The 22,695-nt window shown below is 40.1% G+C and overlaps 1 protein-coding gene across 1 annotated transcript; it reads left to right on the forward strand.

Moving 5' to 3' along the window:
* The first annotated feature begins 4,509 nt into the window (after positions 1-4,509).
* On the forward strand, positions 4,510-6,591 carry CGA (glycoprotein hormones, alpha polypeptide). Its single transcript, XM_040238839.1, has 3 exons — positions 4,510-4,609; positions 5,702-5,886; positions 6,514-6,591. The coding sequence occupies exons 1-3, from the start codon at positions 4,510-4,512 to the stop codon at positions 6,589-6,591; spliced, it is 363 nt and encodes a 120-aa protein (XP_040094773.1).
* Positions 6,592-22,695: the final 16,104 nt, after the last annotated feature.

The following is a 22,695-nucleotide window of genomic DNA, read 5'->3' on the forward strand; positions in this document are numbered from 1 at the left end:
AAATAATGACATACATATGTTTTAGCCTTACCAATATATACATAGTCTGCTTTCTGTTTTATAAACTGTTAGTTCTGCTGTCTGACAAATTATTCTTATAAAAGGTATGGGTTTATATAAACATCTGGCAAAAACATGGTCTTATTATGGCAGTCCACATGAAAAATAACCACAAGTTTTGAATCACGTGAAATTTTAAGACTCATTCTGAAAAGTCTTTTTTTTTTTTTTAAAGAAACTTTTGGTTTTGATAAATTATAGATTTAGAGGAAGTTGCAAAAAAATACATGGGGAAGTCCTGAGTACTCTTTAGCTGGTTCCCCCAGGAGCACTTCCCAGGTGGCTCAGTGGGTAAAGAATCTGCCTTTCAATGCAGGAGACACAGGAGAGTAGGTTTTATCCCTGGGTTGGGGAGATCCTCTGAGGAGGAGATGGCAACCCACTCCAGTATTCTCCCCTGACAAATCCCACGGACAGAGGAGCCTGGCAGGTCTATGGGGTCTCAAAGAGTCGGACACAATTGAGCACTGAGCACACACACAACAAATCCAATGATAATACCTTCCATAACTATAGTACAAAGGGAAACCCAGGAAATTGACATTGGTACAACACACAGAGCTTATCTGGATTTCATTAGTATTGTGTGTGTTTCTCTGCAGTTTCATTCTGAGTGTATTTTAATATATCCCTATCATAATCAAGATAAAGAACTCTTCCATCGCCACAGGCTCCTTGATGCTATCTTTGTATGAAAGTGAAAGTGAAGTCGCTCAGTCGTGTCTGACTCTTTGCGACCCCATGGACTGTAGCCTACCAGGCTCCTCTGTTCATGGGATTTTCCAGGCAATAGTACTGGAGTGGATTGCCACACTTATTTACTCCCATCAACTCCCTCTCCAATACTAACTTCTCAAAATTGCTAATCTATTCTCCATCTCTATAATTTTATTATTTCATAAGTGTTATATATATGGAATCATACAGTATGCAGCCTTCACTCAGCACAATACCCTTGAGATCCATTCAAGTTGCATGTCTGTCAATAGTGTGTTCCTTTTTGCTGCTACACCATGTTCTCTGGTATGGAGGTACTGTTGTCTGCATAACCAACCATTCATCTCCATCCACCGGGGGGCATCTGGATCATTTCCAGTTTAGGGCTGATATACGAACAAAGCTAGTGGAGCTGATGGAATTCCAGTTGAGCTGTTTCAAATCCTGAAAGATGATGCTGTGAAAGTGCTGCACTCAATATGCCAGCAAATTTGGAAAACTCAGCAGTGGCCACAGGACTGGAAAAGGTCAGTTTTCATTCCAATCCCAAAGAAAGGCAATGCCAAAGAAGGCTCAAACTACCGCACAATTGCACTCATCTCACACGCTAGTAAAGTAATGCTCAAAATTCTCCAAGCCAGGCTTCAGCAATACGTGAACCATGAACTCCCTGATGTTCAAGCTGGTTTTAGAAAAGGCAGAGGAACCAGAGATCAAATGGCCAACATCCTCTGGATCGTGGAAAAAGCAAGAGAGTTCCAGAAAAACATCTATTTCTGCTTTACTGACTATGCCAAAGCCTTTGACTGTGTGGATCACAATAAACTATGGAAAATTCTGAAAGAGATGGGAATACCAGACCACCTGACCTGCCTCTTGAGAAATCTGTATGCAGGTCAGGAAGCAACAGTTAGAACTGGACATGGAACAACAGACTGGTTCCAAATAGGAAAAGGTGTATGTCAAGGCTGTATATTGTCACCCTGCTTATTTAACTTCTATGCAGAGTACATCATGAGAAACGCTGGGCTGGAAGAAACACAAGCTGGAATCAAGATTGCCGGGAGAAATACCAATAACCTCAGATATGCAGATGACACCACCCTTATGGCAGAAAGTGAAGAGGAGCTAAAAAGCTTCTTGATGAAAGTGAAAGAGGAGAGTGAAAAAGTTGGCTTAAAGCTCAACATTGAGAAAACAAAGATCATGGCATCTGGTCCCATCACTTCATGGGAAATAGATGGGGAAACAGTGGAAACAGTGTCAGACTTTATTTTGGGGGGCTCCAAAATCACTGCAGATGGTGACTGCAGCCATGAAATTAAAAGATGCTTACTCCTTGGAAGAAAAGTTATGACCAACGTAGATAGCATATTCAAAAGCAGGGACATTACTTTGCCGACTAAGGTCCGTCTAGTCAAGGCTATGGTTTTTCCAGTGGTCATGTATGGATGTGAGAGTTGGACTGTGAAGAAAGCTGAGTGCTGAAGAATTGATGCTTTTGAACTGTGGTGTTGGAGAAGACTCTTGAGAGTTCCTTGGACTACAAGGAGATCCAATCAGTCCATTCTAAAGGAGATCAGCCCTGGGATTTCTTTGGAAGGAATGACGCTAAAGCTGAAACTCCAGTACTTTGGCCACCTCATGCGAAGAGTTGACTCACTGGAAAAGACTTTGATTCTGGGAGATATTGGGGGCAGAAGGAGAAGGGGATGACAGAGGATGAGATGGGTGGATGGTATCACTGACTCCATGGATGTGAGTTTGAGAGAACTCCGGGAGATGGTGATGGACAGGGAGGCCTGGTGTGCTGCGGTTCATGAGGTCGCAAAGAGTCAGACACGACTGAGCGACTGAACTGAACTGAACTGACATCTTTACTATGCCTAGTCTTCCAATCCATGAACATGATTTGTCTCTCCATTTATTTAGGTCTTCTTTGATTTACTTCATTGATACTTTGTAATTTTCAGCATACAAGTTTTGTTCATATTTCATTAGATTTATACTTAAATATTTTATTTTCTTTGGAGTGAGTATAAATAGTATTGTGTTTTAATTTGTTTCCATATTATTGTTTTTAGTATATAGACATGTAGTTGATTTTTGTATGTTGTTCTTGTCATTCAATCTTGCTTGCTGAACTCACTAATTCATTCCAGGACCTTTTTTTCAGGTTCCTTGTTTTGTTTTTTTTAAATGTAGATGATCATATCATCTATAAATAGGGACAGTTTTACTTCTTCCTTTTAAATTAGTGTTTATGCGCTGGCTAGAATGTCTACTACTGTATTGAATAAGAGTAATGAGAATGGACATCCTCATCATGTTTCTGAGCTTAAGAGGAAAGCATTCGGTTTTTCACATTAAGTATGATATTATCTGTAGGTTACCTGTAGATTTTTATAAATGCTCTTTATCAAGTTGAGAAAACTGTTTTGGTTCTTGTTTGCTGAGAGTGTTTGTTGTGAAAGAGTATTGGATTTTGTCAAATGCTTTCTGTGTCAATTGGTATAATCATATGGTTCTTTTCTTTATTATTTTGATATGGTGGATTACAATTAAGTGATTTTCAAATATTGAACTGATCTTGACTATTGCAAATTATTTCCAGTTGGTTGTGTTGAATAATTTTTCTTATACATTACTGTATTCAATTTGCTGTTATTTTGTTTAGGATTTTGCCATCTAAATATCATGAAATAAAAAAAAATAAATTTCATGAGATGTAACAATCTCTTGTTTTCTTTTTTTGTTCTGTATATTTCTGGCTTTTGTGTCAGGGTAATCCTGCCCTCATAAATTGAGTTGGGAACTGTTCCCTCTTCCATTTTATAAAAGTGATTCTGTTAATTGGTGTTAATTTTTTAAGTGTTCTGAATTGTCTTTTCATAGGTAATTGATTCTCTGTCTCTTATCTTTCATGATTTGAACATAAGCTCTTTAAATAAACAGGGATAAAAATCTGCCCCTTTTATCTTACATGAGATTTTTCTGAAACATGTAGAGATAAAACTCAATTCTTAAATGTAGTCAATATCTGGATATGATCAATCATTCAGCTGACCTTACTTAAAATGATCTCATGCATTCAGAATGCTAAGGTAAAGCTGTACTACAGGTATAAATCAGTCAGGAAGTGCATTTAGGAAAACTTTGATTAATACTACCTGCTGTCTATTCTTGCCACATTGTTAGATTAGCATTTACTTTGCAATTCATAACTAGCCTTACAACTCAGCTACCCCCAGTGAATAAAAAACAAGAGAAGCATTGTCATTTCCTTCTGTTCTCCCACATGGAACTGGGAAGGATGGACTCAAATACTGTTTATTTTATAAATCATATTTAAGCTTGTCTATTTATCCACCCATCCATCCATCATATAGATATCCTTAGATATTATCTATTAAAGTTTCATATTTTATAAATAAGGTAATTAAAGATTCTTAACAGGATGTTAAGATTTTGGAAACAGAATTTCTTATTGTTATCATTAGGCCTGGTTATACTGGTTGATATAAGAAATGAGAAGAGTCAATTCTCTACCTCTTTCCTAAAGAGAAATTGCTTTTTTATACGTGGCTTTAAAGTATATTGGGAGCTGTAGGCCAAGGGGTCAAGACTTTGATGACTTAGTTGCAGCAATGTTAAAACTACTGGTTGTTGTTATGCCTGTTAAGCCAATTTTATAGTAACTTTTTTTTCCTATGTCTGTTTTGCAGAAGAGCCATGGATTACTACAGAAAGTATGCAGCTGCCATTCTGGCCATATTGTCTCTGTTTCTGCAAATTCTCCATTCCTTTCCTGATGGAGAGTTTACAATGCAGGGTATGTAACCAAACTTGGGTTTGCAGTAACAAGAAAGCACACATTTCTAAATGTACATCAATAACTCCATTAATTACATTTCTACCTCCTTTTCAAATGTGATAAATCTTTGCCATTGGGTGTATATAGAGAGGCACTTTTAGATTGTGAACATAAAATTAAATTAGGTTCCAAAAATGTACAGTGAAAATGATCTCTTACATGTCCATTTAAATAGCAGCTTGTACATTTCCATCTGAAATAGATTCCTGATTACTCTTTATCTGAGTTTTACAAGCAAAAAATGCTCCTTATTCAGTTTAGCTTGTTGGTTTTTGTTTTTTTTTTCACATTTCTCCCAGAAGATTTGGGATTATTTTAACATTGCCTTTGTAGATGAATTTTCATATCAGTTAACAAGTTAGAAAACAAAACCACTTTATGCAGTAAATTTTTTTGCTCTATTTTCTGAAACATCTCATACAGTAGCTGATACCACCCCATCTGCTATGAAACTGTGAACTACTATTGGTAATGGTTTTTCTCTAGACAAGTGGTAATATTTTAACCCCTGTTCCCAAGTGCAGATGCCAGATCTGGTAGCAGGCTGTCCCACTCACCAAGCTTTCTTAATTCTGACAAGTTTTCCTCTGTCAGTATTTGGAGTTTCTATGGGGGAAAGAAATAGTAGGTTCTAAAGTGCAAAATATTTTGCCTCTGGGGAAGATTCTTCTTTTGGATGAGCATGGTGTTTTCATCTGTCAAGTCTTGCACTACCTATAGACATACTGTCAGCTCTGAAAGTGAGAAGTCATTCTTAAAGAATCTTCTACTACTGAGCTGTCCCATGCTTCCTAGCTGCAAAAATTATTTTCCAATGAAAATAACTGTAGTCAGGACAAACAGATATTGTGTATGAAGATGAACATACAACCAAAAAGTATTTATTTATTTTAACTTCCAATAGAAAAAAAGAATATTTGTTGTCCTATAATAAGGAATCATTCATAGATTTTTTTAAAAATTCTTTTTGGATTATTTTACTCTTTGCCTTTTTCTTTCTTTTTTTTTCTTTCTCTCTCTTTTTAAATTTTTTTTTTTTTTTTGTGATAGGTTGTCCTGAATGCAAGCTAAAAGAAAACAAATACTTTTCCAAGCCAGATGCTCCAATCTATCAGTGCATGGGGTGCTGCTTCTCCAGGGCATACCCCACTCCAGCGAGGTCTAAGAAGACAATGCTGGTCCCCAAGAACATCACCTCGGAAGCCACGTGCTGTGTGGCCAAAGCATTTACCAAGGTGAGGACCTAAAGGGCCCCAGAAACTTGCTAACAGTTCAGCCAGAGAAATGTCCTCACAGCACATCCATGGGCTTCATGCCAGAGGTAGCTAATGACCAGTCCTTCAGTGGCATTTGTAGAACGAAAGGCTGAGCTTGTCCGCTTTAACCAAGACAGTCAGCAACCTTGTGGGCAGAGGCTGGATCTATCCAGAATGAAGAAAGTGGACAGAGGTGATAAGGGGCAGGTTGGGAGAGAACATAGAATACTTATACAGTGCAAATCTAAGCTTTCGGTATGAAAATATCAGCTGAAAAGGAAACGATGCAAATATAGCACGCATCTGTTTTTTAAAGTACTTATTTGTTTCTTAGGCTGCACAGGGTCTTAGTTGTAGCACTCAGTATGTGGGATCTTTAGTTGTGGCAGGAAGATCTAGCTCTCTGACCAGGGATGGAACCTGGGCCCCCTGCACTAAGAGCTAGAGTTCCAGCCACTGGACCAGCACAGAAGTCCCATATAGCAAGCATCTATTCAGTTCAGCTGGCTAGAGAGAATTTTACTGAACAGTTTTCAATTTTGCTAGCCTATCTATCTATCCATTGACATCTATCTATCATCTATCTTTTTTCCCCTTCCCCTTTAGGCCACAGTGATGGGAAATGTCAGAGTGGAGAACCACACCGAGTGTCACTGCAGTACTTGTTATTATCACAAATCTTAAATATTTTGCAATGGGCTGTGTTGATGATGGCTGATTTGCTCAAAAGGAAAATTAATTTGTCCAGTGTCTATGGCTTTGTGAGATAAAAACCCTCCTTTTCCTTGCCATACCATTTTTAACCTGCTTTGAGAATATACTGCAGCTTTATTGCTTTTCTCCTTATCCTACAATATAATCAGCAGTCTTGATCTTTTCATTTGGAATGAAATATGGCATTTAGCATGACCATAAAAAACTGGTTCCATTGGAAATAAAGTCTTTTAAATCATCATTCTTTATCACTGAATTCTATTTTTTTCTGAAAAGTTTCAAGCCAGTTACTTTTGATAGGATTAATGGAAGGGAGTGAGCCAGTGGGTGAGCTGGGTTCCCATGTAGTCAATGGCCTAATACTGGAGAATCTTATTCTAACCAAGCCTTCCAGAGCAAGCTGTGAGCCCCTCAGACAGTGGGCTACTCATTAGACAATCCATTGGGGTGAAGGAAGAAAATTAACTTCTGTTTCTATTCATTTGCATATTGTCTTTAGATGCCCATTTGGGTGAGTTTTATAGAAGTACAGATACATTAAAAAATAGAACTGATAACAGATAAGACTTTAAAAAAACTTCATTCATCACCAATTTGTCAAGATTCCATTTCAAAGTGAAAAACCAGTTTCTAATAGGTTGGTAAACACAGCAGATGGCAGGATGAAAAATTAAAGTGAGTGCCTGTACCTTTAAAGAAACACTGAAATGCGCACACATTACTTAACTTGTTCATTCATTTATTTACATATAGTCTTGGGTGTATAAAAGTTATAAATAAATACATATGTGGATATTGGGGATGTTTGGTCACAAACTTTTTTACTGAAAATTTTAAATTAAAAAAAAAAAAAGGAAGACCACTGTTCTAAGGTTTGGTAGAGCCAAAATCGTTCCTAGTCTGAAGTTGCTTTCCACTTGCCTGACCACAGTTCCTGGCAGCCAGGTTATAACCAAACAGTGGCTAAGGTAAGGATAATATCCTCTAACATTCCATTTTTACATCCAGATGGAAATGAGCAAGTTATGAACAAAGAATTCACTGAGTGCTCACTGTGGACTTGGAGGAGGACCAAGTACTTGCACTTAGCTGTGTCCAAATGCTTAGAAGTAGTGCCCTGCTTCAAAACCACATTTATTGCACATTTATACTTATAAACAGAGATAGACCATGGTTTTTACCCACTAAATTATATCAGCTATGATAGAGATCAAAGCCACTCAAAAGTTCAATTCCTAAAGGAGCCAGAATTAAAAAAAATATATATATATATATATATCACACTGGTTACAGATAAGGTTTTAAAAAAAAATCATTCATCATCAGTTTGTCAAGATCCCATTTATGAGTGAAAAATCAATTTCTAACAGGTTGGTAAAAACACCAGGTGTTAGGATGAAAAATGAAAATGAGCACATGTACTTTTAAAGAAACACTGAAATGCACACACATTAGCTTATTCATTTGCTTATTTATTACACATTTGTTTAATGTCCAGTAAGTGCTGGCCTCTGGTTAGATGTTGGAAATTCAGAGATATCTGGATTCTCTGGAAGATAAGACTGAGAAAACAGAATGCAGCTTAACTTAAGAAAACCATGGTGCTGATCATGGGTTCATTCAAACATTTAACTGATATTCACTGAGAATCTACACGTGTCAGGTCTTCAGAGCTTGTTTGGAGGATAAGCAGGAGAAGGAATCTAGGGATCCACCATCGACTGGAGAGCTCCTGTCCATCTGAGGGTCATCTTATTGGACAGAGGGGATGGAATGAGTAATGAGAGAGGAACTGGACATCCCCATGGCCATTCAGGGCAGCCAAATCCCAAATCTACCCTGGAGAGCACTACAATAAGATACAGATTGCCCTGAAACAATCCACAGTCAGGTAGGGAGGAGTTACATAGAAAAGAATTAAGATCAAGTGAGACACAAATCGGGCTTCCCAGGGGCTCAAGTGGTAAAGAACCTGCCTGTCAATACAGGAGACATTAAGAGATATGGGTCCTATCTTTGTGTCGGGAAGAGGCCCTGAAGGAAGGCATGGCAACTCACTCCAGGATTCTTGCCTGGAGAATTCCATGGACAGAGGAGACTGGTGTGCTATGGTCCATAGGGTCACATAGGGTGGCAGTGTCGGACTCAGCTGAAGCAACTGAGCTCGCAGCAAGTATGCACAATATGCAAATCAGGTGCTCTGTGACAACCTAGATGGGTGGGAGGAAGGTTCAAGAGGGAGAGGGCATATATATACCTATGGCTGATTCATGTTGATGCATGGCAGAAACCAACACAATACTGTAAAGCAGTTATTCTACAAATAAAAATAAATTAAAAATAAAGATCAAGTGAGATGATGCTATGGGAAAGGTATGGGTTTTGGGGGCATTCAGTGAGGGATAGTTAACGCAGTCTCTAGTGGAGTTCATCATGGAGTGCTTCACAGGAAAGGGGATACTTGAGTTGAATCTAGAGGATAAGCAGATGAATGGGGGAAGGGTTTGGTCTGGTTTGAAGAAACAGCATTTGTAAACAGAACACAGGTAAACGTCCTGAGATGCGAAGAATGACAAGCAGTTCAGAGTGCCTGGACTTCACGGAGCTGGATGGAGGGCTGGAGCTGTAGAAGCAAATGGACATCTGTAGTCGAGTCATGCAAATAAAATGCAAAGAAATGGACACTCCAGCTCGGACCCATGCTTCTCAAACTAGGGGGCTTGAAAGTTCTGGCAGCCATAGGATTAAACATCCACCTTTCTAAAGATCAATTTTGCTTGAAGATTTGGGGACATGTTATTTTAATTTCAAAACAAAAACAGATGTTAAAGAGTAGAATGCAAAATTGACAAAATGAGTTTAAAAAGTAGGACTTGAAAAGAAACTTCACATTGTGGGTGGGGCTTTCTGGACTGTGCTCTTTTGACCCTTCCCAAACCTCCTGGGGTCTGGTTCACTCTTCTTGCATTAGGTGTACTTCAGTGGAGGAGTTTGAGAAGTGCTATTAAAGGAATAATAGGTCCCACTTTGCACTTTAGAAAACCCATTCTGGCAGCAAGTAAATGGTGATTTGAGAAGCTGAGAGACTGGTCACGGGATCTTGAGTCTGGTCCTTCATCAAACTGTCTTGGCAGGAGGTGGTGGTGGCCTACTGGCAGAGAGGGTGAGGGTAAGAGGTGGGGACAGAATTGGGAGAAATTAGTAGAAAAGGAGGAGATGATTGTGGCCCAGCCTGGCTAAGAAAGTGGGCTGTGATGTCTTTGTTGTTTTTCAGTTGCTCAGTTGTGTCCAACTCTTTGCAGTCCAACTCTCCTGACTTCTCGGATCACTGATGACTGTTCCCAAAACTGGGAAATAAAAAAGGTTTGTGTGGCAGCAGAGGGGGGAAATGACAGTTCACATTGGGACATGCCAAGTTGAGGTGTCCAAAGGGTCCTGGGTAAGCGTGTCTAATAGGCAGCATGAACAGCGCTAGACAGAGCTTAGGAAAGACCTCCAGCCAGGAGGAGTAGCTTTGAGCGAGGAAAAGTATGTAAGAGGGACTTCCCTGGTGGTGCAGTGGAAAAGAATCTGCTTGCCAATGCAGGGTTCAATCCCTGGTCCGGGAAAATTCCACATGCTGTGGAGCAACTAATCCCATGAGCTGCAACTCTGGAAGCCTGTGCTCCTCGAGCCTGTGCTCTGCAACGAGAGAAGCCACTGTAATGAGTATGCTGGGCACTGAAACGGAGAGTAGGTCCTGCTCGCCACGACTAGAGAAAGCCTGCGTGCAGCAACGAAGACCCTGTGCAGCCAAAAACTGTTTAAAAAATGTAAGAGGGAGGCAGGAGAGGTGAGAAGCACCGCTGGAGGAGTCTGTGGCCTCACATGTGGCTGGCCTGCCCCTACTTGTTCCCAATTCATCCTCCAACCACGATCAGAATCTAAGCAATCATCTGTAGTCAAGAACTCTAGTCTACATAAAGCCTTTGCATGAATGAAAAAATTGCCTCTCTGGGCAGGCAGAGCATTTGTTAAAAATTGAAATATAGTTGATTTATCATGTGTTATTTTCAGGTGTAAAGCAAAGTGATTCAGTGTTGTACATATATAAATATAATATATATTCTTCTTCAGAATCTTTCCCTTCATATGTTATTACAGAGTATTGAGTTTAGTTCCCTGTGGTATACAGTAGGTCCTTGTTGGTTATCTATTTTATATAGAGTAGTGTGTATATATTAATGCCAAACTCCTAATGTATCCCCTAAGCCCTTTCTCCTTTGGTAACCGTACATTTGCTTTCTATGTCTATGAGAATATTTCTTTTTTGTAAATCAGTTCATTTGCATCATTTTTAAAGATTTCACATTTAACTGATATCATATGATATTTGTCTTTGTCTGAGTTCACTTAGCACGGTGATCTCTAGGTCCACCCATGTTGCTGCAAATGGCATTATTTCACTGTTTTTTTATGGCTGAGAAATTTCCATTGTATATGTATACCCTATCTTCTTCATCCATTCATCTGTCAATGGATGTAGTTACTTTGCTTCTACGTCTTGGTTACTGTAAACAGTGTTTCTGTGAACCTTGAGGTGTATGTAACTCCAGCTATGTACCCTAGCAGAGCATCTTGAGTAAATGACTTCATACTTAAGTGGTATAGAAGAGTGGATGTCAGGCAGTCCTTATCCCCTAGCTGGGTACCTCTGTGCAATGCATACGCTGTGCAATCTTACATGGCAGCTCTGCCCACAATCTCATCATCCTACTATGACTTGTTACATTTTGTAGAGATAATGTCTTACATTGGCAAGAACCTCAGTTGACATCTACGATTCCAAATGTTGATGTCTTCATTATCCTTATACTGCTCAGAAACTTCTGGAGAAAATACTGCCCCAAATTGTTTCTTTTGCTCTTGTCATCTCTGGGGAAACTAGAAGAACTGAACATAATCTTGTCCAACAGGAAGGTAAAACTAAAGAATCCACGTGTAAATGACCACGAAACTGGCACGAAGAGGTTGGTTAGGAAAACAAACTCAAGAGAGGTCCAGCTGTGCTGTGCTGTGCTTAGTCACTTAGTCGTGTCTGACTGTACAACCTCCTGGACTGTAGCCCACCAGAATTCCCTGTCCATGGGGATTCTCCAGGCAAGAATACTGGAGTGGGGTACTATGCCCTCCTCCAGGGGATCTTCCCAACCCAGGGATCGAACCCAGGTCTTCCACATTATAGGTGGATTCTTTACTGTCTGAGCCACCAGGGAAGCCCCAAGTGGTCTAAAGAGGTCTGCTTATTTGATGAAAAGTTAATCAACACCAAATTACCTGCCATTGGAGAAGGAAATGGCAACCCACTCCAGTACTCTTGCCTGGAAAATTCCATGGACAGAGGAGCCTGGTAGGCTGGAGTCCATGGGGTCGTGAAAAGTCGGACACGACTGAACGACTTCATTTCAAATTGCCTGCCATTAGAACGGCACCTTTACTTTCTCAGAAAGCCCTGTGATGATACCTCAATGAGTCTCACTCAGCTCTTCATGTACCAAAAGTCAAGGCAAGGGGCACCATCTCCACCTGACAATTAGATAAATTGAGGCACAAAAAGCTTCAGCTGCACAAGGACTGGGGATGCATGGAATTCTGGGTTTCCCCATCTCTAAGTTTGGGTAGCTTCTTTTAAATTCCATTGTTTTCTCAAAGGATGACATTTTTGCTTTACCAGCAAAGGACTCATTTCTCCATGGATACTGAATATGACAGCTCTCTTGGGGGTTTGCCCAGGGTAAGAAGCCATCATACTAAAAACAATTGAAATTTGAATTGTAATTGTGACTTGTCCATTGATGTTCTATCTTGAAGTGTGAACTTCAACTTCACCTTTCTTTCTCCTCTTGACTCACTCAACACCTCCTCCAGGAACTTTCTTTTTGAACTTAATTAGGATAAACACAAAGAAATTTCTCTGTTTTGAAAGCCAAGTAGGATTTCCATATTCTCCTCTTCAAAACTATGTAGCACATGGAATTGTAAATATTAAACACTGCTGCTTTCACGAAGAACTGAAGCTGGGTCTGAGTTTCCTTGAATCGAAGAGAGAAGTTAATTATTGCATGCAACCTCAAAACAGGAGACATAAAAAGGAAATAACTGTTGAGTGTTTTTAATAAATTCCTTTTTTGCCCCCCCAGAAAATACATATTCAGAAAAGTATTTTCCTATTGAACTTGACTCCCAGGGCTTACTTGTCTGAAGGACTTGAAAGCTGAAGTTTTGGGGAGAGAGTGAGGAAAATGGGGGTCAGGTAGAACACTCTGAAGAAGTGGCCAAAAACTTGGCAGGTGATCAAAAGTTTCTAAGAGAATTTTCAAAGGAGAGATTCTGTCTTTTTAAAGCCATTTTCATTAATGGAATGGTTTAAAAATGGAGGATAGTAAACAGCAAAGCACAAAAAATGTATCCATTTTCTCCAGATGCTCTTGATCAGAAAGTGTGTTTGAAATGTAGTCACATATTCAGTTGTAAATTGCCTGTGAATGGTAATTGATTTTCAGCTAAATTGACAGTAAGTAGAATTTCAGGATGTGCAAATTTCCTTCTACACACCTTTTTCTCAATTGCCATTCGTGTTGCAGATAATTAGAAAAAGCCAGCATTAGTGGTTGGACTAGGAAATGGAGGGCAAAAGGGAGGCAGAGTAGAAGTAGCAGTTTGCCCAAGGCAGCTCCTGAGTTAAAAAGGAAATCTGAGCTTGACACAGAAATGCACCCCAGCTTGGACGAAATGCAGGACGTGGGAAGGGCATGTGGATTGCTGGCAGACACTTGGATTGATGATGTGGTTGTTGTTCAGTCACTCACTCATGTCCGACTCTTTGTGACCTCACGCACTGCAGCATGCCAGGCTTCCCTGTCCTTCACTATCTCCTGGAGTTTGCTCAAACTCATGTCCATTGAGTCGGTGATGCCATCCAACCATCTCATCCTCTGTTGCCCCCTTCTCCTGCCCTCAGTCTTTCCCAGCATCAGGGTCTTTTCTAATGAGTTGGCTCTTTGCATCAGGTGGCCAAACTATTGGAGCTTCAGCTTCAATATCAGACCTTCCAGTGAACATTCAGGCTCGACTTCCTTTAGGACTGACTTGTTTGATCAAGTCAAAGGATTGACTTGTTTGATCTTGCAGTCCAAGGGACTCTTAAGACTCTTCTCCAGTACCACAGTTCAAAAGCATCAATTCTTTGGCACTCAGCCTTCTTTATGGTTCATCTCTTGCATCTGTACATGATGGCTGGAAAAACCACAGCTTTGACTATACAGACCTTTTTTGGCAAAGTGATGTCTCTGCCTTTTAATATGTTGTCTAGGTATGTCATAGCCTTCCTTCCAAGGAGCAAGCATATTTTAATTATTTCATGGCTGCAGTCACCATCCACATGATTTTGGAGCCCAAGAAAATAAAGTCTGTCAGCGTTTCCATTGTTTCCCCATCTATTTGCCATGAAGTGATGGACCAGATGCCATGATCTTAGTTTATTGAATGCTGAGTTTTAAGCCAGCTTTTTTACTCTCCTCTTTCATATTCATCAAGAGGCTCTTTAGTTACTCTTCGCTTTCTGCCATAAGGGTGGTGTCATCTGCATATCTGAGGCTATTGATATTTCTCCCGGAAATATTCATTACAGCTTGCACTTAATGCAGCCCAGCATTTTGCATGATGTACTCTGCATATAAGTTAAATAAGCAGGGTGACAATATACAGCCTTGATGTACTCCGTTCCCAATTTGGAACCAGTCCATTATTCTGTGTCCGATTCTAACTAATTGTTGTTTCTTGACCTGTGTATAGGAGGCAGGTAAGATGGTGTGGTATTTCCATCTCTTGAAGAATTTTCCACAGTTTGTTGTGATCCCACAGTCAAAGGCTTTAGTATAGTTAATGAAATGGAAGTAGATGCTTTTCTGGAATTCCCCTGCTCTTTCTATGATCCAACTGATGTTGGCAATTTGGTCTCTGGTTCCTCTGCCTTTTCTAAATCCAGCTTGTACATCTGGAAGTTCTTGGTTCATGCACTGTTGAAGCCTAGCTTGAAGGATTTTGAGCATTACCTTGCTAGGATGTGAAGTGAGTACAACTGTGCGATAGTTTGGGCAGTCTTTGGCGTTGTCTTTCTTTGGAACTGGAATGAAAACTGACTTTGTACAGACGAACATTATATTCACTAATGTATAGCACTAAACAAATTATAGCTTCATTATTTAAACTATTTGATAAGCTAAAGTAAAGCTCAAATTCATTCACATTAATATACAGATTTCAATATGTCGTTTGTCAGTGAGAGAAAAGGAAAATCCCTTAGATTCCTTATATATATATTTTAAACTATTATAATGTTTTGAATAGTTGTAAAATAATGGTTTTAAGAATTTTTTGGTTACCTTCATGCCCAAAGTTGTTTTGCAGGTAGTGACTATCAAGGGCCTCCTAGGTGGTACTAGTGGTAAAGAACCTGCCTGCCAATGCAGGAGATGTAAGAGATGTGATTTCAATCGCTGGCTTGGGAAGATCCCCTGGAGGAGGGCATCGCAATCCATTCCAGTGTTTTTGCCTGGGAAATCTCATAGATACAAGAGCCTGGTGAGCTACGGTTCATAGGGTCATAAAGAGTTGGACACGACTAAAGCAACTTAGCACACATGCTTGACTATCAGTAATTTGAAGAGAAAATCGTTAAAAAGTCTTGATGAATTTCATGTAGCTACTTTGAAGGTAAAGCTTGACAAAAAGCTGTAAAGAAATAACCTCACTTTCCTCAGTGAAATATCTGAAAGTATTTTATTTGAAATTTTATACAAATCTTATACTTTTTTGTATCAAAAAGTATTTTTGTATTATTATTTGTATTTTTCTCAGAGCCATAATTATCTTTCTTTTTTCTTTTTCATCAGGCCCCATATGACATCCCCAAATATCCTCCAGTTCACCCTGTTTTGTCCCAATTTTTATTTGATTTTGTTTTTTATTGGAGTATCATTGCTTTACAGTGTTGTGTTTCTGCTATACAATAACCTGAATCAGCTCTGTGTGCACATATATCCCCTCTCTCTAAAGCCTCCCTGCCCCCCAGTCCCACCCCTCTAGGTCATCGTAGAGAACTGAGCTGAGCTCCCTGTGCTACACAGAAGTCTCCCACTAGCTATCTATCTTACACATGGTAGTGTACACATGTCTATCCTACTCTCTCAGTTCATCTTTTCCTAATTTTTGTGTGCCCCCATGCCAGTATTCTTGCCTGGAGAATCCCAAGGACAGAAGAGTCTGGCAGGCTATAGTCCATGGGGTCACAGAGTCAGACACGACTGAGTGACTATCACTTACTCATATGAAAAGGTAGGAAACTGGAACAGATGACCAGATTAGAAAAAAAAAAAAAAAGGCTCTTTGGTTGCCATCCATCACAAAGCAAAGCACACACAAAAGCATTTACTGAACATTCAGGAAAGGGAGATCCTGAAAAATGTTTAGCAAACTAAGGGTGGAGAATAGAATTAGTTATGTAATCACTGTTATTACTAATTTGAGATGTGTGGAATGCTTCTAACTTTATCCTCATTTGGTTTGCTGTCTTTACTGTCTTACATTAGTGAACATAAAAATATTTAGAAACACTTTCATAGGTTCATTCTGCTGAGCCCCTTTTCTCTCCTGTGGTTGGGAGAATGGCCACTCTATTTGTTTTTTCTTATCTGTGGGCTCACTGACTCATGTTTCTTATTTGGATTTGACCAGTTTCTCTACTAATATTCTTTTTCTCTTCTAGGATCCAGTCCAAGAATCCCACTCTTCATTTAGGTGTTATATCTCCTGAATCTCCTCCCATCTGTGACAGCTTCTCTTCTTTCCTTTTCTTACCTGACTGTGACATTTAAAAAGAAAACTGACCAGCTATTCTCTAGATTGGCTCTCAGTTTGGAGGGCCAATCTGATGCTTCCTCATGATCAAATTGAAGCTGTGAATTTTGGTCCTTCTCAGTACATCATTCTGGGGGCTTATAATGCTGATAATGCCAGGTTTCTGGGGATGTAAACCATGATGTGTTGGTTAAGGCAGAATTCATCAGCTTTCTCCACTTCTCCAAAGTTGTCATTTATTACTTATTGCTAATTTCCTGCAATCTAAAATTATTTCAAAATAAAACATTAACAAAAATCCTCTTTATAATCTGACTTCTTCATCCCCTTCTCTACTGTACTGAGTCTCTCAATGGTCACTGCATGCATGCTAAATCACTTCAGTCGTGTCCAACCCTGTGCGACGCTATAGATGGCAGCCCACCAGGCTCCTCTGTCCCTGAAATCCTCCATGCAAGAATACTGGAGCGGGTTGCCATTTCCTTCTCCCTCATTGGTCACTACTCATCTGTTTATTTGGCAAATTCAAAAGCTTTGGTCTCTTCGAAGCATCTGACACTCTTGGACTCTTCCTTAAAATTCTCTTTGTCCCTGCCTCACATTACACTTTCCTCTCTTGGTTTTCCTTCTCTTGGACTGCTCTGTTTAAATTCGTTTCTCTCTACTTCCTTAGGAAGGTATTTCCCAGAGTTTTGCCATTTGTCCCCCTTTTCTTGTGTCTACTTGTATTAAGTTTGCCTTGTAAATTAAAATCCTCTCTACTTATGAGATTCATTTTAAAAAATTTACTTTATTATTTTATCAGTTGCACTGTGCTACACATAGGATCTTAGTTCCCTGACTAGGGACTGAACTCATGCCCCCTGCATTGGGAACATGGAGTCTTAACCACTGGACTTCCAGGGAAGACCTACAAGGTTCTTGGGGGAGAATGGATGCATGTATATGTATGGCTGAGTCCTTTTGCTGTCCACCTGAAACTATCTTAACACTGTTAATCGGCTGTATTCCAATATAAAATAAATGCTCAAAAATTAAAAAAAAAAAAGACTCTTTACAATGGGCTCCAATCCATCCCTTTGCCTTATTTCCTCGTTTCTTCATATAACTCTGCCAACCTGCTGGCCACACCCAACTTTTGTTTCACAATCGTGTGTTCCCTTGCCCTGGGTGTTCTCACTGCCTTGAAAGCTTTCCTTCTTCACAGCCCAGGAAATTCTTACTAATTTTTCCACGCTCAGTTCATGTGTCTCCTTCTTTGTGATACCTTCTTAGATCTTTTTTTTTTTTGGCTGCTTCAGGTCTTAGCTGAAGCACGTGGGATCTAGTTCCTTGACCAGGGATCAGACCCAGGCTCTTGCATGAGTAGCACAGAGTCTTTACTACTGGCCCATCAAGGAAGTCCCTTGGATCATTTCTAACAGTATTCATTCTCTTTTCCCCTCAAGGCATGTTGGGCTCCCTTCTATTATATCACATATGCATTTGTCCAGCCATTCATTAAGTGACAAGGATTTCTGAGCAATCTGTGCCAGGCCCTGTTAGGCTGGTAAGTGTTCACTGGTGAGTGAAATAGCATAGTCCTTTCTTTGACCAGTTTATAGTTAGCAGGCAAAGATAGAACATCAACAAATGAATGAATAGGTATATGAGTACAAATTGTGGTCAGTCAGTTCAGTCGCTCAGTTGTGTCCAACTCTTTGCGACCCCATGAATCGCAGCACACCAGGCCTCCCTGTCCATCACCAACTCCCGGAGTTCACTCAGACTCACGTCCATCGAGTCAGTGATGCCACCCAGCCATCTCATCCTCGGTCGTCCCCTTCTCCTCCTGCCCCCAATCCCTCCCAGCATCAGAGTCTTTTCCAATGAGTCAACTCTTCGCATGAGGTGGCCAAAGTACTGGAGTTTCAGCTTTAGCATCATTCCTTCCAAAGAAATCCCAGGGCTGATCTCGTTCAGAATGGACTGGTTGGATCTCCTTGCAGTCCAAGGGACTCTCAAGAGTCTTCTCCAACACCACAGTTCAAAAGCATCAATTCTTCGGTGCTCAGCCTTCTTCACAGTCCAACTCTCACATCCATACATGACCACAGGAAAAACCATAGCCTTGACTAGATGGACCTTAGTCGGTAAAGTAATGTCTCTGCTTTTGAATATGCTATCTAGGTTTTTCATAACTTTTCTTCCAAGGAGTAAGCGTCTTTTGAATTCATGGCTGTAATCACCATCTGCAGTGATTCTGGAGCCCCCCAGAATAAAGTCTGACACCGTTTCCACTGTTTCCCCATCTATTTCCCATGAAGTGATGGGACTGGATGCCATGATCTTTGTTTTCTGAATGTTGAGCTTAGGCGGTAAGGGTATAGAGAACTAATGGTATGCAGTGGTAGAGAACAATGACATGGAGAAATGTGGGCATTTTTAGACAAAAGAGTCACAGGAGAAAAAAAAAGTGCCAGAGGAGGCTGCTTTAAAAACGGCTATGAAAATATCATTAAAAAACTCTGTCAATATGGAAAAATGCAAAAGTTAATCATAAGTCTGCCACTCACAAACAATAATTATAATCAGATATATTTTAGATATATAGCTATATTTGTACATGTATATGTACCTACATATATATATCCCAGGTTCGATCCCTATGTTAGGAAGATCCCCTGGAGAAGGGCATGGCAACCCACATCAATATTCTTGTCTGGAGAATTCCATGGACAGAGAAACCTGGCAGGCTACAGTCCATGGGATCACAAAGAGTAAGACAATGACTAAGCAACTAACACACACACACATATATTGTTGACCATGCTGCGTGGCTTGTGGGATCTTAGTTCCCTAACCAGGGACTGAACCCGGGCCACCTCACTGAAAATGTCAAGTCCTAACCACTGGACAACCAGGGAATTCCCAGATATTTTAATATATATATAATATATTAAATATATTTATTCTATACAATATTTTATTTATAATATAAGTATATTTATAAGATATAATATGTTAAAATATAGTATAAATATAAATATATCCATTTATAATAATTTATTGTATATGTGTATGTATATATAGATATATATATATATAGAGAGAGAGAGAGAGAGAGAGAAGGATAGGGCTTCCCTCGTGACTTAGATGGTAAAGTATTCACCTATAATGTGAGAGACCTGGGTTCAATCCCTGGTTTGGGAAGATCCCCTGGAAAAAGGCATGGCACCCCACTCCAGTATTCTTGCCTGGAGAATCCCCATGGACAGAGGAGCCTGGTTTGCTACAGTCCATGGGGTCACAAAGAATTGGACATGACTAAGCGACTAAGCATAGCACATAGAGAAGGCTAAATATCCAGGCTATCATGATCATACTGTATATATCACTTAAAAATAAAATACATTTAGGGAACTCCCTGATGGTCTAGTAGTCAGAACTCTGAGTTTTCACTGCTGATGATGCAAGTTCAATCCTTGCTTGGGGGACTAAGGTCCTACAAACTGGTGTAGTGTGGCAAAAAGAAAAAACAACTGCCCACAAATCCATTACATTTAACCTAGTTGGATTCAACCTAATTGAAAAAGATAAAACTTTGAATTCCAAATAAACACGTAATAGATACTAGTCCTGAGACAGTGATTTTCAACCTCAGCTGCCCGTGAGTACTCTCTGAGGGGACAGGCACAGGTGCAGGGGTGGGGTAATCGGTTCAGCTTAGGGCAGGAGTGTGAAGCAGGGACCACTTTAGGCAGGTGATACTGTCTAAGCCAGGCTTCCCTGCTGGTTCAGTCAGTAAAGAATCCGCTTGCAATGCAGGAGAAGCAGGTTCAATCCCTGGGTTGGGAAGATCCCCTGGAGGAGGAAATGAAAACCCACTATGGTATTCTTGCCTGGAGAATCCCATGGACAGAGGAGCCTGGCAGGCCACAGTCCATAGGGTTGCGAAGAGGTGGACACGACTGAAGTGACTGAGCATGCGTGTACGTGTGCACAATGTCTAAGCTGGGCTTTGCCCCACAAGCATGTCTTTACAAGGCAGAAGAGGAAGATGAAGGAGACTTTAGTCAGAAGCAAGAGGTCCATGTTCTCTGAGGCAGGACATTCCTGTGTGAGGCAGTGGTCCAGTCCTCAGCACAGTCATCAGTGCTGGGGGCTCTGAAATGTGGGGGCCATAGCCAAACATATAGATGGGGCCCACATGACAAAGCGGCTGGTCTGCACCGCTAAGGTATTTAAATATTAGTTGCTCAGTGTATCCGACTCTTTGCAACCCCATGGACTGTAGCTCACCAGACTCCTCTGTTCATGGAATTCTCCAGGCAAGAATACTGGAGTGGAGTGCCATGCCCTCTCCAGGGGATCTTTCCGACCCAGGGATTGAACCAATATCTCCTGCATTGCAAGCAGTTTCTTTACTGTCTGAGCCACCAGGGAAGCCCAATCTATGTAAGGGAGTTAGCAAAAGAAATATCCATGTTTTCATAAAAAAAAAAAAAGTCAATAGTTAAAGTCAGTTAAGCTACTTAAATGTTTCTTAATCAAAGACTCCTATGACAAATTCCTCCTGACTTTCAGCTCATGAAACATTTATGGAAGATAGTTGTCCATATGTATTAAAGCAGAAGATGAATCCCGTGAAAATCAGCTTGTTGTTTCTTGGCTTTAGTTTTGAGGAGACTCAGAGCCAGAGAGGGGGCCTAATTCAATGCCTTTCCAGACTCTGAACATGTAGCTAGAGTGGATCTCCAGATTTCAATGACTTCTGAATTTCCGGGGACCAGATTCCCCCAAACACTCCTTACTTTATGGTAGAACTCCCTGAAACTGAGCAGACAACCCTCAGTGCAGCACGAGTTCTTCCAGACAGACTGGACTGCTGCAAAGCCCAGCACTGCACCCCTGCCCTGGTGCCTGCTCCATGCGAGCGGCCGACTAGTCCATGTTCCTACCCGTTCAGGCCTGTTCTGTCTAGAGATCACTTGATGTGTTGAGGCGGAAAATGTTGGCTGGTGTGGCTGGGATGAGTGAAGGGGAACAAAGGCTACATCACCCAGGAATTGCTTTTGCCTAGATAGGAAGAGAAGATAAATGCTAATTATCTTGCTGTCACAAATTGACAATATACTCATAGCTAGATAGGGGCCATACACAATTCAGAGAGGAACTCTGACAAGCAGAATTTAATTATCACTTATATAGTGGTAAATAATTGGGAATGATTAGGGGTCAAGAAAATCCCAGGTGTGATTTCAGCTCTGATAATGACTCTTTTGGTGGTGATGAAGTGTGGTCTGTGGTATGCATGGTGGTCTGACTCAGTCTCCTTCTTTGAATAAATGGAGGATGTATTAGTGACTGTGAATTCCATTGAAGAATAAAATGCAGAATGCCACTTTCCTCTAGGTAACAGAGGTCATACCATTAAAATTGCTTCCTAAGTTAAAAAAAAATATATATATATATACACACACTCATATATATTTAATAAAAATATTACACACACATATTCTTTTTTTTCACACATATATTCTTATCTAGGACTTTAAAAATTGCAGATGCTTGTGCCCTCAAACTCATTGAATCAGAATCCCTGATGCTTTAGTCCAAGTGTAGGCACAACTTTATTTTTTTGTTTGTTTGTTTATTTTATTTTATATTTTTTTATATAATTTATTTTTTTTACTTTACAATTCTGTATTGGTTTTGGCATACATTGACATGAATCCACCACGGGTGTACATGCGTTCCCAAACATGAACCCCCCTCCCACCCCCCTCCCCACATCTCTCTGGGTCATCCCCACGTACCAGCCCCAAGCGTAGGCACAACTTTAAAACTCCACAGATATTTCTAATGTGCACCCTTGACTGAGAAATCCTTTTCTAGATGATGATAAAAGTCCTCAAATAAGAATAAGAACTCAAGTAAGAATGGGGACTACTGTCATCTTTTTTTTTTTTCCAGCGCCTTTGAAATTCCTTTCCCTAAGGATGTTAGTCTTAATTTCAAAGCACTGCTTGAAAATCCTATATTTTGTATTTCTTTCCCCTCAACTCTCTTGAATAAACATCTTGAGCTAAGCATCAGCAGGGGAAAGTAGCAATGATTATTGCTTTTGGTCTCTGGAGTTTTGGCTTCACTCAAATGAGAGGCATTTCTTAGTAGATTCATTTGTCATGTCACTTC

The sequence above is a fragment of the Oryx dammah genome, unplaced genomic scaffold (assembly GCF_014754425.2).
Source record: "Oryx dammah isolate SB20612 unplaced genomic scaffold, SCBI_Odam_1.1 HiC_scaffold_4, whole genome shotgun sequence".
NCBI lineage: Eukaryota > Metazoa > Chordata > Mammalia > Artiodactyla > Bovidae > Oryx > Oryx dammah.

Coding starts and splice junctions, on each gene's coding strand:
- CGA (XM_040238839.1), top strand. CDS start 4,510: ATGGATTACTACAGAAAGTATGCAGCTGCCATTCTGGCCATATTGTCT. Junction 4,610..5,701: donor TGGAGAGTTTACAATGCAGG/GTATGTAACCAA, acceptor TTTTTGTGATAG/GTTGTCCTGAATGCAAGCTA. Junction 5,887..6,513: donor TGGCCAAAGCATTTACCAAG/GTGAGGACCTAA, acceptor CTTCCCCTTTAG/GCCACAGTGATGGGAAATGT.